The sequence below is a fragment of the Bos javanicus genome, chromosome 15 (genome assembly GCF_032452875.1).
Source record: "Bos javanicus breed banteng chromosome 15, ARS-OSU_banteng_1.0, whole genome shotgun sequence".
NCBI classification, from domain to species: domain Eukaryota; kingdom Metazoa; phylum Chordata; class Mammalia; order Artiodactyla; family Bovidae; genus Bos; species Bos javanicus.
Genome location: NC_083882.1, coordinates 48,225,125 through 48,244,211, shown reverse-complemented (window position 1 = coordinate 48,244,211; position 19,087 = coordinate 48,225,125). Strand labels below are relative to the sequence as shown.

General features: G+C 43.4%; 1 protein-coding gene and 1 long non-coding RNA gene across 4 annotated transcripts in view; one reads left to right on the top strand and one right to left on the bottom strand.

Annotated features, from left to right (window-relative positions):
• Nucleotides 1-243, bottom strand: part of LOC133226743 (uncharacterized) — a 21,315-nt gene extending 21,072 nt beyond the window's left edge. Inside the window, exon 1 of the long non-coding RNA XR_009729620.1 lies at nucleotides 125-243. This is a non-coding gene — a long non-coding RNA (uncharacterized LOC133226743). The remainder of the gene's footprint in view (nucleotides 1-124) is intronic.
• On the top strand, nucleotides 82-19,087 carry LOC133226740 (tripartite motif-containing protein 6-like). 3 transcript variants are annotated; one of them, XM_061380618.1, is made up of 8 exons: nucleotides 82-329; nucleotides 9,235-9,724; nucleotides 10,214-10,309; nucleotides 10,986-11,216; nucleotides 15,353-15,375; nucleotides 17,474-17,574; nucleotides 17,836-17,862; nucleotides 18,064-19,085. In XM_061380618.1, the coding sequence occupies exons 2-8, from the start codon at nucleotides 9,302-9,304 to the stop codon at nucleotides 18,624-18,626; spliced, it is 1,464 nt and encodes a 487-aa protein (XP_061236602.1). In that variant the 5' UTR covers nucleotides 82-329; nucleotides 9,235-9,301; the 3' UTR covers nucleotides 18,627-19,085. The 3 variants fall into 3 exon arrangements, with proteins under 3 accessions (XP_061236602.1, XP_061236599.1, XP_061236600.1); XM_061380615.1 differs by having other exon boundaries at nucleotides 240-403; XM_061380616.1 differs by lacking the exon at nucleotides 17,836-17,862 and having other exon boundaries at nucleotides 240-403; nucleotides 18,064-19,087.

Below are 19,087 nucleotides of genomic sequence, written 5' to 3'. Positions count from 1 at the left end.
TTTAATTGATATTTTAATATGGAGTACAGGTATGCGTATCCTAACCCTGACATGAGGTCGGAAAGCCAAACTGAAGACAATCTACAAGTACCATCCCTGGCCTTCAGGGTGGCCGAGGCCTCACCATTTGCGGTTCAACCGGTAAGCGGAACCGCCTTCTTGAAGCTGGATGCGGCCTTGGAGCGCAGGACCCAACGCGGCGCTGGACAAATCAGCAGCATCTCCTCCCCCCGGCCCCGCCCCCGCCCCTTTCCCCCTGAGCCTTTCTGCCTCGGTGGCGGCGGCAGCAGCTGTAAATCCTCGGCTCTGATCCAAGTCACAGATTGCAGGTTGGTGAGCGAGTCCATTTTCTGGCCAGCCGCCGCTGTCCCCACTAGTGTTCAGAGTTTGACCCGTCCTACAGGTTGGTTGGGGGTGTTCGCGGGTGGAGGCCGAGTGAGGGAGACCTCTGCAGTTTTGAGATGACTCAAGTTCAGGAAGGGAGTGAGGAAGACACACCTTTGGAGCTGGGAGTCGCCTGTGTAAAGGTGGTGATAATGAAACCCTGATTCTGGAAGCTAAAGGATGTCGAGGAGTCACCTCTGAAAGTCCTGTTAGGGAATGACGTTAGGAAATAACGGCCGACCTGGGGACTGGCTTGGATCCAGAGGTCAGCAGCCCATCCCCCCATCTTCAACTTGACTGCTCCAGGAAGTGAGCACCGTTTATCCTGCCCCCACCCCCCACCCCTCCACCCCTGAGGCCCTGACTCCTCCCAGAGGGAGCTGGGGCCTGAGCCTTCCGGACGCGCTCAGTCTGACCTGCGGGCTGCGTGCAATTTCCCCATAGCGGGCAGGGCGGCGCCCCACTGAGCTCAGGAAAAAAGACCTTTTCGAGAGTAGTCTGTTCTTCAGAGACTATTTTAAAAACCTTTCGTTTTCCTTGACTCTCTGAAGCCTCTACGTGCCCTTCACGCGGAGATATCTGCCCTCTGTGGCTGGACCACTTACTGTCACTTGAAGTGACAGGGCGGTATAAGAAATGGGGTCCCTTCCCTTGTGGGGCTCATGATACGGATACTTTCTCATCCTCACTGTGAATGAGCTCAGCGAGATTAGAGACAGCGTTTAATCTGTCGATGAAGACAAAAATGTGTGGTTAGGAGCATAGCAGCTGTGGCCAGAGTGCCTGGGCTCAGCGTCGGTCTTGGACACTTGGACCCAGCCTGTGTGCCCCCTACCTGTTGCTTGAGCTTCAGCTTCTTCTATCTATGTAATGAACAGCGTCATATTTACATTCTAGAGTTTTGGTGAGGTTTAAGTGAGGCAGAAGTTTAAACAGGAGAGCGCCTGAAAAAATCGTAAATACTCAAAATATTAATCAAACTCAATGCCTACCTTAGAAAAGTATGAAATCAAAATTTTGGAAAGAATACCGATTTACTGACTTTTACTCTGAAAGCCGTTTTAATATCGAGTTGTGAGCTTTCATTCTAAAAGATGTTTCAGATCTAGGTATCAGTTCATTCTCTGCCATTCCCTACCCACCGTCACCCCTTTCTATTTTGCACCCTAAATTGCAATTACCTGGGAGGAAAGCAGAGCTTCTGAGGAGTTAATGTGCATACGAATCGCCTGAGATCTTATACAAACGCAGATACTGAATTGGTCTCTCTGAGGCCCAGAAATTCTGGGTTCCAGTGAGGCAAGTTAGCAGACCACTTTACCATTTTCTGGAGGCTGCTTCTGATGTAATTGGTTCCACCCAGTCCTGGATTTGGCTTCTTTCATTTGCTAATTTGGGCTTCCCAGGTGTTGCTAGTGGTGAAGAACCCCCTGTCAATACAGGAGAGACATAAGAGATGCAGGTTCGATCCCTGGGTCGGGAAGATCCCCTGGTGGAGGGCATGGCAATCCACTCCATTATTCTTGCCTGGAGAATTCTCACGGACAGAGGAGCCTGGCAAGCTACAGTTCATGGGGTCCTAAAGAGCTGGACCGGACTGTAGGACTTTCATTTGCTAATTTGATCTTCAGAGCTCTTCCCCTTAGGCTCTGGTATCTGCTCTCACACAGCGGGACTCATTTTTCTGCCACCCACACAGCTCTTGAGACATGGGACTCTGTTGGCTTTTCTTGTGTCATTTGGGCTGCATTGAGCAGTAGCCATTGGTGAAGCGCCTAATGGGATGTGGGCGGGGCTCACGCAAACCCTTATAACTGAATGTTAGCTGAGTCTGTTTTCTTCCATTCCCCAGGTTCAACTTCATAACAAGAGACATCAACTCTTACATAATCTTTTCTGTTCAAGAATCTTACTCTGCCTTGAATATCTCAAGTAGAGCATTAGATGGAAAAGTTATATAGAATTATAGGGCCACATATATAATTTAAATTTTTCTATTGGATTCATTAAAACATTAGAAGAAACTATTTTAATATATTTAACTTCATGCTCCCCAAATATATTTAAACAATGTAATCAATATTTTAAAATCCATTAATGAAATGTTTTAGATTATTTTTCTTACCAAATCTTTCTTACCAGATTATTTGCTTCTTACCATATCTTCAGTGTGTATTTTATACTTCAGATCAGATCAGATCAGATGCTCAGTCGTGTCCGACTCTTTGCGACCCCATGAATCGCAGCATGCCAGGCCTCCCTGTCCATCACCAACTCCCGGAGTTCACTCAGACTCATGTCCATCGAGTCAGTGATGCCATCCAGCCATCTCATCCTCTGTCGTCTCCTTCTCCTCCTGCCCCCAATCCCTCCCAGCATCCGAGTCTTTTCCAATGAGTCAACTCTTCGCATGAGGTGGCCAAAGTACTGGAGTTTCAGCTTTAGCATCATTCCTTCCAAAGAAATCCCTGAGCTGATCTCCTTCAGAATGGACTGGTTGGATCCCCTTGCAGTCCAAGGGACTCTCAAGAGTCTTCTCCAACACCACAGTTCAAAAGCATCAATTCTTGGGCGCTCAGCTTTCTTCACAGTCCAACTCTCACATGCATACATGACCACAGGAAAAACCATAGCCTTGACTAGACGAACCTTTGTTGGCAAAGTAATGTCTCTGCTTTTGAATATGCTATCTAGGTTGGTCATAACTTTCCTTCCAAGGAGTAAGCATCTTTTAATTTCATGGCTGCAGTCACCATCTGTAGTGATTTTGGAGCCCAGAAAAATAAAGTCTGACACTGTTTCCACTGTTTCCCCATCTATTTCCCATGAAGTGGTGGGACTGGATGCCTAATTTTCCGATCTTCTGAACAAAAGTTAGAAATGTATTGTCAAGCATGGTAGCCACATGTGGCTCCTGAGCACTTGAGATGTGGCTATACATCTTATTTCCAATTAGCCACATCTCAAGTGCTCAGGAGCCACATGTGGCTACCGTGCTTGACAACACATTTCTAACTTGTGTTCAGAAGATCGGAAAATTAAGCCTCAGTTTTTCTCATTGCATTTCTTCTATTTTTTGTTAGCTCTACTGAGTTGTCATTTACATTTAATAAGTTGGCAGTTTTAATAAGCCTACAATTCCATCAGGTTTGACCATATATAGTTGTCCAAACAACACAGTCATGATATATGTAGGGGATTTCCATCATCCTCCATACTTTTTTGTGTCCCTTTGTAATTTATCCCCTTCTGGCAGCCCCGGGCCCTGGTATCCACTAGTCTGTTCTCAAATAGTAGACATTTTTGTCGTTTTTAGGATTTCATATAAATGAAATCATACAGCACCTTATCCTTGCTGTCTAGTTTCTTTCATTTTGCATAATTCTTTTGAGATTTATTTTGTTGTATATATCAGTACGCCCATTTTATTGTCTAGTAATATGCACTGAGGTCATGGTTTTAGCTCACTAGATCTCTAGCAATGCCTTGTACTCACCTTACTTATCTCACAGATTGTTTTCTTGGTCTGGAGCACTTTCTCAGGCACTTCTGTAAGGGCTTGTTACTGGCAGACAACTTGATATTTTTTTAATCTTATTACACTCTCAAGAGGGGAAAATTGATGTCAATTACAGGACCTGTCACCAGATTCAGTGGGTCCATCAGTTGGGGTGCATAGCCAATGAACCACCAACTACTGATTAAAGTAGAAGTGTTTCTTACTTGCGACAAGTAAGGAGACAGGGAGAAGCTCTCAAAAACTGTCTTTCTGAACAGCACGATCAGGGAAGTTTTGTGTCTGGGGTGCATGGCTATTCATGAAATGGCAGGCTTGATCTTCCATGTAGTATGGGTTTCTCTAGCTTGCCAAAAATGGTGAGCAAACAGGTGCTTGGTGGTTTGCTCACACTGTGGTTATCTTGTTGATTGGAATGCACTGTAACCTTTGTGAAACATCTGGTATTTGAAACTTTTTGCATCTTTTTGCAATGGTTTCTGCAAAACAATGCATATCTTGGTTTAACTCCATCAGTTCCCTGCTGCTGCCTAGCTAACAGATTTTGTTTTCTTAAATTTTGCCCACACTGAGCATGTTGTACACAGTATACATCCACCTTTGCTGGGGGCCAGTTAAGAAACATAGAATTATATCTGCACTCAAGTCACGCTATGGCCTACCTTGTACATGAGGGTCACAGCTGGAATCAGAGGTAGTGTACCTTCAAGTAGGCAGTGTCTTTGTCAGCTGGCTCTTCTTTGGTGACCCAAACTAGACTCCTAGGCCCATTCCTATATAGGCAAGTGGAACATGTGGTTTCCAATGAGTGATTCAATGCTGCTGCTGCTGCTAAGTTGCTTCACTCGTATCCGACTCCTAGCGACCCCATGGACTGCAGCCTACCAGGCCCCTCCATCCATGGGATTTTCCAGGCAAGAGTACTGGAGTGGGTTGCCATTGCCTTCTCCGTGATTCAATGCTGGAACACTATAAATAAATACTTTTAAATTTCTTTAAAATTATGTGATTTAAGACAACAGTAATATAATTTAATGACTGAAAACTTTCAAGAATGAGAAGATATTTTTCAATGAGGACATCTATATTAATTAAGCACAGACAAAAAATAAAGTTAGGGTCAGTTTCAATATCTTGAGTTGTCTCATCAGAGAAGCTACTAGCTTCCCTAACTAACCCTTATGTGAGCCATGGAAAAAAGACTGGGCCAGGTCCAGCTTTCTCACCTTGTCCTTAAATGCCATCTTATTAAATCTTGTAAATGACTTGAGATAGTGGATTTTTTCCCCCTAGGTCCGAAAGTAGGAGGAAGATATGAAAGGGGTAAGAAAATGATGCATTCATGATTAACGTGATTAACACTGCTATATGTTACATAAGAAAGTTCTTAAGTGAATCCTACGAATCACAAAGAAAAAATATTTTTTCCTTCATCTATTCTTTTATGATGGATGTTCACTCAACTTGTGGTAAACATTTTATAATGTCATTCAAATCATCATGTCTTTAATGTACACAGTACTTTATTCCAATTATATTTCAATAAAACTGTAAGAGGGGAAAAGGCCCAGCAAAAAAGTAAATAAATAAAATAATACATATATATATATATATAAATATATATTTATATAGAGCTATCCATTCATCAGATTTTGCTGTATCCCTGTTCCTGGTAAAAATATGAAAGAGGCTCTTTTCATCATGGTAATAGGGCAGACCACTAAGGGATTGGCAGGCAATGGTGGTATAAATGTAGTGACAGCCAGTTTTTACTGAGACTCTTCTACACAGGCTCAGGTAATTTATGACAAGTGTGCTATAAGGGAGGACTTGTCATCAGCAATTCACAAAATCACCTCTCAGATCAGGAATTACCCCAGTGTTCCAGAACCAGAGACAGACAAATTCAGGATTCAGAGCTGCATCTGTGTTACCCGAGTTGGCAGTGCCTTCTCTTCTCATCTCATACTGTCAGGGAAAGGGAAGCATGGAGTCCCAGGGATGTGCCGTGAGGAATGAAGCAGAGCAGGGCTGGAGAAGGAGCCTGCAGATAGCTTAGGAAGTGCTGTAGGATGCTTTCAGACATCAGAAGAATGGAGCTATCATGCTGAATCAGTACAGCTGAAAAATGAGACAAGCACCAGTCAGGAGTGGGTAGAAACAAGCTGAGCAGCTTTGTGATCTGAGTGCCTTGGCAGGTAATGCGTGGGGGTGGGGGTGCATAAAGGAAACATTCTCTTCTTTTAAGGACCAGACAACAACTGAGGTTTGGATTTGCATAAAACTAGATTATAACCTTTGCTTCATCAGTTATTCATTCCGAGACCTTTGGTAATTGACTATCTTTTTAAGAAGTTCACTTTTCACATTTGTAAAAAAAAAAAAAAAAAGTGTTACTACATTTATCTGATTGAGTTATTATGGGATTAGATTATATAATGCCTATAAAAAGTTCAGCCATTGCCTCTCACATAAAAAGCAATCAGAAAATGGTCTCTGTGATTATTTTTTGTTTTCCACTGTCCCTTCATGGGTACATACTTGCTTGCATTAATAATGATTGTCTTTGCTATGTGTTCAAAAGAGGTTATGTTTCCTGCTCACAGTCTGAGTGGTACACTTCCTTGTACAGGATTTATTTCAATCATCCCTATCTCCCCATATCAGCTACAGCACCGTGCTTGACTCAGGTCTTTTCCCATAGCTGCCTTGTGTAAAAGCTGTGGAGTTGGGAGAGCTCTGAACCAGAAGTCACAAGATAGCCTCTCCCTCTTTTTTTTTCCTGTCATATGATTTTTTTAAATTGAGATATAGTTCATATACCATAAAATTCACCCTTTCAAGGTATACAGATAAGGTTGTTGTTGTTTTTTAAATCACAAAGGTGTTCACTAGCGCCACTGTCTAATTCCAGAATATTTTCATCACCCCCCTGAAGTGATTCCAAATGCATCAGTAGTCCTTCTCTAGTCCCCGTCCCACCAACTCTTGGCAGCCACTAATCTACTTTGTGTGTCTGTACATTTACCTACTCCAGATTATTTTTAACTTTTATTTATTTATGCTGCATTGGGTCTTCATTGCTTTTGCATGGGCTTTCTCTAGTTGCAGCAAGTGAGGGTTACTCTTCATTTTGGTGTGCCTCTCATTGTGGTGACTTCTCTTGTTGCTGAGCACAGGCTCTTAGGTGCATGGGCTTTGGTACTTGCAGCATACAAGCTCAGTTGTGGCACGTGATCTCTAGGGCACAGGCTCAGCAGTTGTAGCACATGGACTTTGCTCCGCTGCATGTATAATCTTCCTGGACCAGGGATCGAACCTGTGTCTCCTGCATTGTCAGGTGGATTCTCATCTACTGTGCAACCAAGGAAGTCCTAGACATTGCTTATAAAAAGAGTTCTATAATATGTGATCTTTTGTATTTGGTTTTACTCACTTAGCATGTTTTCACAGCTCATCCATGTTATTAAAGGTATCAATTCTTCATTCCTCTTTTTCCTCCATTTTTATCTTTTTCTCCTATTAGTGATTCTGAAATACTTTCCCCAAATGCTATAAGACTTCTGTCCCAAACACCCCACCTGCATGCTTCTGCCTAGGTCTGCTCTCAATGAATTATCCTATCCCTAAACCATGTGTGACCTCAACTGCCCACCTGTCTCTCCCTCTCCCATTCGCATGGGCCCCGTAAGCCTCCTGCTAGAGTTTTGGACAGGCCTGGTAAAGTCTCTTCTCGAAAGCACCAGGTCAATGCCAGACTATGAGCACCCTTAAGACCATCTTTGCAGTCCATGGGGTCGCAAAGAGTTGGACACGACTGAGCGACTAAACTGAACTGAACACCATCTTTCCTAGAGAAGGCAATGGCAATCCACTCCAGTATTCTTGCCTGGAGAAGTCCATGAACAAAAGAGCCTGGCAGGCTACAGTCCATGGGGTCGCAAAGAGTCGGACATAACTAAGTGCTAACACACACACACACCTTCTTTGCGGTTAAAGTTACAAGATTGAGGATGGAGCTTTGAACTAGGACTCGACATGAGAAGTGTTGCCGGCTCTGTGCTTTATAAGCTGTGTGATTTTTATAAAGTCACTTAGGTTCTCTGTTTATCAAAAGGCCAAAAATAATTTATTCATAGTTTTCCTATAAGGTATAAAGCAGGGGAATATGGTTTTGAAATCACAACTGGTTATAAAAGTGTTGGTTGTAAAGATATGACATCATCTTATTGTGGTCATTGTAATTTCTTTGGGTTTTTCTGGGAAAGTGACCGTGAGAGATGAAAGGGCTCTGTGTAAAGCTCTGTTAGAAGGTGGTTGTGTCTTCCCAATAAATGCTAACCTTTGAATTTGGAGATTAAATCCTGGAGAGCCATGCCAGCATGATGGCAAAGAGAGGTGAAGAAGCTACTGAGAAAGATCTAATCATCTATGGAGAGATGAGGAGGTTCTGGTTTTCTTCATCGAAAGTTGAGGACCAAAAAAAAAAAGAAAGTTGAGGACCTGTGTGTCAGGCACTGAACTCATTCAGTAATAAGAAAACAGTCTCTGATCTCATGGAGCTTATATTTCCAGTGGGAGGATTCAGACAATTAAAGCGTTGCTTAGTCATGTCTGATTCTTTGTGACCTCATGAACTATAACCCACCAGACTCCTCTGTCCATGGGATTTCCAGGCAAGAACACTGAAGGGGGTTGCCATTTCCTTCTCCAGGGGATCTTCCTGACCCAGGAACTTGCATCTCCTTCATTGGCAGGCAGGTTCTTTATCACTGAGCCACCAGGGAAGCCCCCCAAAAGAAATGTGTTAGGTGGTGATAAAAAGAAAAATAAAGTCATTGAGTATATGGAAAGTGATGGTGTGGGTGGCTGTGCCTTAGCTAGGTTTGGCAGAGGAAACCCTTCTGGTAAGGAAACACGTAGGGAGAAAGTTGAAGGAAGTCAGAGAGTCATGTGGATACCAGGGTGAAGGGGCTCCCTTGCAGTAGGAACAGCAAGTACAAACATCCTGAGGGAGCAGCATGTTCTGGTGCTTGGAACATTGAGGATGTGTGTTTGTGGGCTGAGAAAAGGTTAAACAGACTCACCCAAAAGCCACTTCTCTCCAGGATCTCATTGTCCCTTTATCCAGTGAGTAAAAAGAAATTGTTTTATTGCTATAATGAGGGTACAAATTGATGTCGAATGTGAGGCAGGGGCAAAGAACATGTTTGAAGTTAGAATGAGAAGTTCCCATTACCCCAGTGCTTGACCTCTTTATCCAGAACAGTCAGCCTCCCTTTGTCTCCCTCATTTCTTACCCCAAATCCTTTTTTGTTTGCCCATCTACCCAGGATTCCAAACACAAGAAGCACCTTAGAAGTCAGGGCTGGGCAGGCAGAGGCCAGGAAAGTGGCTACAATGACTTCAGCAGTCCTGGTGGACATCCAAGATGAAGTGACCTGCCCCATCTGCCTGGAGCTCCTGACCGAACCCCTGAGCATAGACTGTGGACACAGCTTCTGCCAAGCCTGCATCACTGCAGACAACAAGGAGTCCATGCCTGGCCAGGAGGGGCAGAGCAGGTGTCCTGTGTGCCAGACCAGCTACTGGCTTGGGAACCTGCGGCCCAATCGGCACCTGGCCAACATAGCCGAGAGGCTCAGGGAGGTGGTGTTGGGCTCAGGGAAGCAGCTGAAGGTGATTCTTTGTGCGCACCATGGAGAGAAACTCCAGCTTTTCTGTGAGGAGGATGGGAAGCTCATTTGCTGGCTTTGCGAGCGGTCTCAGGAGCACCGTGGTCACCACACGTTCCTCATGGAGGAGATAGCCCAGGAGTACCAGGTGGGTGCCCAGGTGGAGGGAAGACAGGCAGGAACAGACTGCTGGGTAGATTTTAACTTTTCTTTATGCTCTAATCTAATTTCTTTGTAGTCCTCCCATTTACCTAGAGGGTGAACCTAGAAAAAGCCCTTCTGACCAAGAGCAGAGACCGTCTCTGTCTTGCTTACCACGATCGGCTCTGCATGAGTAGAGACTGCTGCTGAAGGCCAGCTGGGGGCTACACAGGTTGAGTGCAGGGGATATATTGGCAGTGAGAGTAAAGAACTTAAAGTGATTCATGGTCAGGTGGTTCCCCCGCAGAAAACAGAAAGTGCCTATTCTCACTGGTTTCCATCCCTTGTTTGTAAAAGGTAACTTTGACCTTCTCAGTTTTTCATTCTAGGGCTGGCATCTCCTGAGGTCAGCATAATCTCTCCCCCATTCTTTCCATGTCTTGGCACTGAGACAGTTTGACACTTGACCCTGCTTGACTTGATGTGTTTCTTCCAGGAGAAGTTCCAGGAGTCTCTGAAGAAGCTGAGGCAAGAGCAGCAGGAAGCCGAGAAATTAGCAGCTGTTATCAGAGAGAAGAGGATATCCTGGAAGGTAAGAGATTCTTCTTAAGGTGTCCTGGAGCAGAAATCAAGCCAGGGCATGGGAGCTGAGGGCAAAGGAGACCTGGTTTTATCTGTTCCCCAGTTTGGCTAGATAAGCTTCCTTTTGCCCAGTTCTTCACTGCAAGCCTTCCAAACAAGCGTATTGTTCTTGGTGCAGAGTAAGGGGGAGAGAAAGGGGAATAGAAATGAACATATCAAAGGGAATCTAAGTTTCTGAAGACAATCATATGGGAAAATAACCATAGTCATTGGCAGCCCTTAATTAAGGATTCTGGACCTTGTCCTATAGTTTCAAAAGTTTGAAAAATAGGTCAGGCACAGGCCAGTCATTCTTATATCAATGTTGAAAACTGGAAAAGGAGGCTGATGCCTAATCCTGACCGGCTAGGGAAGATGTTTAGAATCTGAACCACCCCCAGGAATCAAAGTCTCTGTCTTAGAAGCCTAGATAAGGCAGCCTGGGGCCAGTGGTCTGAGAAGAGCTGAAAGGAGAACAGGAGGAAAGAGCAGGTTCTGCAGGGCCTACTCCCTCATTTGTTCCTCCAACCCAGTGAGACCTTCCAGGAAACCAGTGCGGAGCCTGCCCTCCCCACCCCTCCGCTCCTTATACAGGAGACCCTCAGCTCAGCAGACTAGCAGCCTCTTTCTTTTCCATGTTCCTTAAGAATCAGATGGAACCTGAGAGACACAGGATCCAGAAACAGTTTGATCAGTTGAGGAGCATCCTGGACAAAGAGGAACAGCGACAGCTGAAGAAGCTGGAGGAGGAGGAAAGGAGAGGGCTGAACATCATAGCAGAAGCTGAGGTCGAGCTGGTCCAGCAGAGCCAGTCCCTGAGAGAGCTCATCTCAGACCTGGAGCACCGTTGTCAGGGGTCAGCAACAGAGCTCCTGCAGGTAAGAGTAGGAAAGGGGCCTGCGATCTGAGAGTCAAGACCAAGAGAAAATAACTCTCCTTCCCTTCTGATGTGGGACTCCTATCCTGGTGGAGGAAATAAAAAAATTTCCTTTGATCGTACAGTGCCTCTTTGCTATTAGACAGTTCAAGATTTATCCATGGATAAAGCACAGGATAATTAAAAGTACAAATGCTAAGGGATTGTCTCATTTTTATTTCCTATGTATAAAGGATAGTCCAAAAGTTAATTCAGTACTATGTCAAAGATCTTGTATAGTGAGTGATATTTTATAGCATCAATTCTCAGTCTTGGTACTATTGACCTCTGATGCTGTGTTGGGATTGGTCAGGTTCCTTTCACCCAGATTAGTCACAGGCATACACAACCAAACTCAAGTACTTTAGAGATTTTTTTATGTAATCACCAGCTCTTCTTTGCTGTGACTCTCTTCTGTAGGACAGAATCATTGAAAATGTTATAATAGAAGTTCAAACAGAGCTTTTGAAGAACAAAGAAAGAACTGGTCTCTGTGTATATATAGACTAGGAGGGTGCAAGCTGTCAAACCCAAAAATCTGATAGAGAGATTTGAACTGAAGTGGAAATCTGAGTGGCTATTTCTTCATAGAGTGAATAGTGTGACTGTTAAGTTGAAGCAGGATGTACCTTGAGACATTCTGAAACCTTCAGGCTATTCCTTATTTTCTGTTTGGTTTCTTGCTTTCCAGTTGCTGTCTTTCCTAGTAGAATAATCATTTCTTTACTTATTCTTGGGCCCTAGTTCTGGGGTCAGGTCAGTTCAGTTAAGCGCAGTCACTCAGTCGTGTCTGACTCTTTGCAACCCCAGCACGCCAGGCCTCCCTGTCCATCGCCAACATCCAGAGTTTACTCAAACTCACATCCATTGAGTCAGTGATGCCATCCAACCATGTCATCCTCTGTCGTCCCCTTCTCTTCCTGCTTTCAATCTTTCCCAGCATCAGGGATCCGGATCTTTTCAAGTGAATCAGTTCTTCACATCAGGTGGCCAAAGTACTGGAGTTTCAGCTTCAGCATCAGTCCTTCCAATGAATATTCAGGACTGATTTCCTTTAGGATGGACTGGTTGAATCTCCTTGCAGTCTGAGGGACTCAGGTTTTCTCCAACAGCACAGTTCAAAAGTATCAATTCTTTGGCGCTCAGCTTTCTTTATAGTCTAATTCTCACATCCATACATGACTACTGGAAAAATCATAGCTCTGACTAGACAGACCTTTGTTAGCAAAGTAATATCTCTGCTTTTTAATATACTGTCTAGGTTGGTTATAACTTTTCTTCCAAGGAGCAAGTGTCTTTTAATTTCATGACTGCAGTTACCATCTGCAGTGATTTTGGAGCCCAAGAAAATAAAGTCAGCCACTGTTTCCACTGTTTCCCTATCTATTTGCCATGACGTGATGGGACCATATGCCATGATCTTAGTTTTCTGAATGTTGAGCTTTAAGCCAACTTTTTCACTCTCCTCTTTCACTTTCATCAACAGGCTCTTTAGTTCTTTTTCACTTTCTGCCATAATGGCGGTGTCATCTGCATATCTGAGGTTATTGATATTTCTCCTGGCAATCTTGATTCCAGCTTGTGCTTCTTCCAGCCCAGCATTTCTCATGATGTACTCTGCATGTAAGTTAAATAAGTAGGGTGACAATATACAGCCTTGACATACTCCTTTTCCTATTTGGAACCAGTCTGTTGTTCCATGTCTAGTTCTAACTGTTGCTGCCTGACCTGCCTACAGATTTCTCAAGAGGCAGGTCAGGTGGTCTGGTATTCCCATCTCTTTCAGATTTTTCCACAGTTTGTTGTGGTCCACACAGTCAAAGGCTTTGGCATTGTCAATAAAGCAGAAGTAGATGTTCTTCTGGAACTCTCTTGCTTTTTCTATGATCAAACGAATGTTGGCAATTTGATCTCTGGTTCCACTGCCTATTCTAAATCCAGCTTGAACATCTGGAAGTTCATGGTTCATGTACTGTTGAAGCCTGGCTTGGAGAATTTTGAGTATTACTTAACTAGCATGAGAGATGAGTACAGTTGTGTGGTAGTTTGAGCATTCTTTGGCATTGCCTTTCTTTGGGATTAGAATGAAAACTGCCTTTTCCAGTCCTGTGGCCACTGCTGAGTTTTCCAAATTTGCTGGCATATTGAGTGCAGCACTTTCACAGCATCATCTTTTAGGATTTGAAATAACTCGGCTGGAATTCCATCACCTCCACTACCTCTGTTTGTATTGGGATCATGGGGTAGTTCGAATTGAGGTCATGGGGTCATGGGGTAGTTATTTTCCACCTCTTAGAGCTTTTCCTCATTCACTGCTTCTGATTTCATGTTTTTAGCTTATTCTTCTTGCTTTTTTATTCATCTTTGATGTTGGGTTGCCCTAATGCTTGCTTCTAACACCACTTATTCTAACCCCTTTACAAGTGTCCTCAAAACGGAAACATTGCTTCATAAGTACAAATGGATAGTCAGTTTGTTTAATAGTTGAGGCCCCTGCTCGACTCTTCTACCCAGAACAGCCAATTGTCATTTTAACGAGAGTGTTATCTTAGTCAATTTTCGCAGAACTTGCCCATCACAGACTTCCTCCTTCTCTTTTCCGTATCTGTTTAACATTGTTGCCCATGAAGATTTGACAGCTGGACACATACCTGCGGCTTTCAAAATGTGAACCCTGAGAATAAAGCTAAGCTAAGAGGAAAAGGCATGAAGTGACATCCTGACTTGATCATTTGAGTGTCTTATTATAAGTATGCCTTAAGATTAATACAGCCTTGGGACTCCCCTGACTAGTCCAGTGGTTAAGACTCCGTGCTTCCACTGCAGGGGGTGCAGGTTCAATCCCTGGTCAAGGAACTTAAGATCCCACATGCAGTGTGATATGGCCAAAAAAAAAAAAAATTGTTACAAACCTGAATCTACATCTGCCACTTTACATATTCAAGCAAGTTTGAGTTGTGTTTTTACAAGATACAACCAAAAATAGCTCCACTACTATGAAAATAGTTATTCTTGTATTGCACAGATCAAACCATTGGCCTTTTCTTCTACTGAATTGAAGTGTATAGAGCAGAAGTTAGGAAGATTAATTAAGAGGCCATGAGATAATTCTACTCAAATGAATCAGGCAGTGGTGGTGATGATAGTAAAGAGCAGTGGCTAAAAAAAGTTAAGGGTGTGAAATGGACTACTTTGGTCTAAGATGGGATGTTGTGGTGAATATCAGTTTTTTAGGACAGTACTTTGTCTACCTTTGGTGACTGAATGCTGATGTCATTGAAAAAGATGGAAAGTAACAGAGGAGACTTTATGGTTGCAGAAAAAGTAAGTTTTCTTTCAGACATCTTGAAATTGTGATTCCTGTAGCTTATGTTGTTCTAGTCACTAAGTCGTATCTGACTCTTTGTGACCCCATGGACTATAGCCTTTCAGGCTTCTCTGTCCATGGGATTTCCCAGGCAGGAATACTGGAATGGGTTGCCATTTCCTTGCCCAGGGGGTCTTCCTGACCCAGGGGATTGAACCCGCATCTCCTGCATTGGCAGGTAGATTCTTTACCACTGAGTCACTAGGGAAGCCTGTGGCTTGTGTACTGGGGTATATAAAAGAAATGTGAGCATCATCAACAGGTATGTGTGTTGAAATCAAGAAAAATACAAAGTCAGCAAAGCAACCTAGAGGGTTAGGGGAGGTGGGATTTGAGAACCAGCCGCATTTAAGGTCTTGTATCCTCAGCAACTGGAATGTAAGCATCTAGATCACAGAAATTAGGACTTAGTCATGTAAGAGCATCTAGGACCAGGCACAGTGCCTGGCAATTAATAGATGATGCACATATATAACATCACACACATACACACACATTTATAAAAATAAATGCACCGTGGCATGAGTTGAATCATTTCCTGATATGCCTGGATAGGGCCTCAGGGAGAGTCTGCCTTGAGTTCTTACCTCTGCTTTGTGGCCTCCATATTGGATCATCTCTAGCCCCAACATATCATGGGGTGGTAAGGGCGGGATGATAGACATGGATGTGGCTGTAGTAGAGGACAAGGTCTATTACTCCTTATCTTAACCTCTCTCTTTCTTTTCTAGGATGTGAGTGACGTTGCGAAAAGGTATGTGTAGAACATGAGGTGGTTCTCTTGGGTTGACAGAAGATTCCTATACCCTGTTAGGAGGGGTAGGATGCTCCTGTAGTAGAGTCATCTTACAGTCAATGAGAAAGGGGAAAAAGTCACCAGGCAGGGGAGATTTAGGACTGTGGTGTCTTGAATTGCTTAGCATGAGAATTTGGGGTCCTCCAGAATAAAGGGAATGGCTTGGTTTCTATGTTAGGAGAAATTGGTTTGTGGTAGGTCACAAATTGAGGATGGTGGTGTCCTTAATCAAGGGTTACAGTATCACTGACTCACCTTGTACCTTGTGATAGAACAAACCTCTGTATACCTGCTTCCAGCCCTGATTCCAGTACTTTATAGCTCTCTAAAAATACACAGTGATTTTCTTTGCCCATATACTTTATTAAAGGGAAATTTTCCATTTGCATTTTTTTTTCAGGGTTCAGGAATCAGCTCTAGGGACCTCTGCTTAAGTTTCCCTTTCTCTCTTGGCTTTGGAACAATCCATACCTTGCTACCAAGTATTCTTCAGACTAGCATTTTTCTCAGTTACAATAAAAACATAGACTGAGGTCTTGAAAAAAAGTGGCTTTGGCCCTGGAACAAGAACATATTCTGTATCACATACTGTAGAATTTCATTCTTCAAGGTGACCCCTAAAGTTGCCCACATACCTGGTACCTTGAGGCTCCTACAGACATGTGACCTGTGGAGCCTGTTGTCCCTCTGGAAGTTTTCACTCCCGGTCTGGAGGTGAGGACATTTCCTTTCTCCAACTGAGGTAACATTCCCAGAGACTAAGGGACTGTTCTGCAGGTCTTTCTCCCTAGGCATCTGTAAGACATTAAGAACTAAACCACAGACGCTTCAGAGGGAATCCCTTGTCTGATAACTCTGAAAGCCCCATAGCAGGTCCTGATGTTCTGCCTGTCCACACAGATACCTGTAGACTCTCTAAGAAGTCACTGATGTTTTAAATATTTTGTGTCTTTTTTAGAGGTAGCAAAAAATTTCCCAGCCATTATTTTATTTAATATTATACAGTCTCTGGGCTTCCCAGGTGGCTCAAGAGGTAAAGAATCTGTCTGCCAGTGCAGAAGATGTGGATTCAATCCCTGGGTCAGGAAGGTCCTCTAAGGAAGAAATAGCAACCCACTCCAGTATTCTTGCCTGGAGAATCCCATGGACAGAGTAGCCTGGCAGGCTACAGTCCATGGTTGCAAAGAGTCGGACACGACTTAGTGACTTAGCATGCATTTGGTCTCTAGGATGCAGACAAAGAAGGAAAAATTGTTGTGTTTCACAAAACAACAAACCAAACAAAGAAACCAAAATGAGGCTTTGAGGGATAAATCCTATCAACTTTAAAAAAAATTGTTCTATAGTTGAATCAAAAGACTATATTAGTTTAAGGTATACCACATAGTGAGTCAATATTTTTATACATTGTACTCCATTTAAAGTTATTAGAAAATATTGGCCATATTCCCCAGTCTGTACGAAAGATACATGCACCCCAGTATTGTAGCACTGTTTACAATAGCCAAGATGTGGAAGCATCCTAAGTGTTCGTCAACAGTTGACTGAATAAAGATGTGGTGTAGATATTAATAAATAGATATAGATAGAGATACTATTTTTGTGACTTTATGCTCAGTTGTGTCCAACTCTGTGCAACCCCATGGACTGTAGCCCGCCAGGCTCCTCTGTCCATGGGATTCTCCAAGCAAGAATACTGGAGCGGGTTGCCATGCCCTCCTCCAGGGGATCTTCCCAACCCAGCAATCAAACCTGTGTTTGTTGCATCTCCTGCATTGGCAGGCAGATTCTTTACTACTAGTGGCACCTGGGAAACCCAGATATAGGTACTACACAGTCATTAAAAAAAGCATGAAAATCTTATCAACATGTACACATATGGTGAGAAGCTAGTTTTTAGTCCAGGTCTTCTGGCTCCTATGCCGGAGCTCTTTGCAGAATGATGCTAATTTTCTTCAGGAAAGAATGTTGAAGTTCACCAATGGGCCTGAGACACAGGAATTAGAGGCACCCAAGTTTAGCAGTGTTGGAGTTTCATAATGTCTTTTCTCTATAGGAGTGAGTTCTGGACCCTGAAGAAGCCAGAGGCTCTCCCCACGAAGCTGAAGAGTATGTTTCGAGCTCCAGATCTGAAAAAGATGCTTCGAGTGTTTAGAGGTGAGGAGTTTCAGGAAACAGAGTTTGGATGGGGGATCATGGTAGTAGTAGGAAATGAAAAGAATGGAGGGCATGGTTGGTATTTGGGAACAGTGGCAGAGGGAGCAACACAATATGCTGAGGAAGATGCGGTTCATACTTAAAAGGGGAATGAAGTGGCCAGTTCACAATCGGAGAGAATTCCCTGACACTCCCCTCACCCAGGTGAGGGAGGGCAGCAGACCTGAGAATGCTGGTGTGATTGACTCTTTGTTGTTACAGAGCTGACAGATGTCCAGAGCTACTGGGGTAAGTAGAAACTGTGGCCTCTTTAAGCTGATGTGTGCTTATCCTCCCCACTCATAGCCACACACACTCTCAGATATGAGGTGTCGCTATTCCCCCCACCACCCAGCTCCATTTCTTCCCACTCATAATCTGTGTTTCCTCTTCTCAGAGTCATAAGACCATGTACCCATCCTCTGCTGATGCTGTACTTTTCTCCCACAGTGGACGTGACCCTGAATCCACACACGGCTAACTTAAATCTTGTCCTGTCTAAGAACCGGAGGCAGGTGCGATTTGTGGGCGCTCAGCTGTCCGGATCTCATCTGGAAGAGCATTACGGCTGTGGTGTCCTGGGCTCTCAGCACTTCTCCTCAGGGAAGCATTACTGGGAGGTAGATGTAGCCAAGAAGACTGACTGGATCCTGGGGGTGTGCAGTGATTCAATGGGACCTGCTTTCTCTTTCAACCAGTTTGCAAACAATCGGAATGTTTACTCCCGATACCAGCCTCAAAGTGGGTACTGGGTGATTGGATTACATCACAAGCATGAATATAGAGCCTACGAGGAATCATCCACTTCCCTGCTCTTATCCATGACAGTGCCCCCTCGCCGAGTTGGGGTGTTCTTAGACTATGATGCTGGCACAGTCTCCTTTTACAATGTCACCAACCATGGCTTCCCTATCTACACCTTCTCTAAGTATTACTTTCCTACAACCCTTTGTCCGTATTTTAATCCTTGCAACTGTGTGTTCCCGATGACTCTGCGTCGCCCAAGCTCTTAAACATTCTGAGTTTATACCCTGTACTCCAAGTCTCTCCTGAATCTCAGTTTGTCCTTTCTTTCCTGTTGACCATTTGGTAAAGATTTTTCTTTGTTGATGCAGTATTAGGAAATAACAGTTCTATCTGATGTCAGTTTATGTACTGAATGGAAAATTTTCAACATATATTGTGTCTATAATTATTGAGATAATTACATGTCATTTTTATTCTGTTACTGAGTATATTGATATGTTTTCATTTTTAAAACCAACACAAATTTCTGGAATAAACCACTATTATTATTCACAAGCCATACTGGATTTGTTTTTGTTCATACGTTGTTTAGGTTTTGTTTTCATCTCTGTTTATAAAATAAATTGACCTGTAACTTTATATTCCTGTAACATTGTTGTCAGCTTTTATAAAATGCAATATATGAGCATAGAAATTGCTGGGTTTCTTGTGTAAGTATATATAGAAT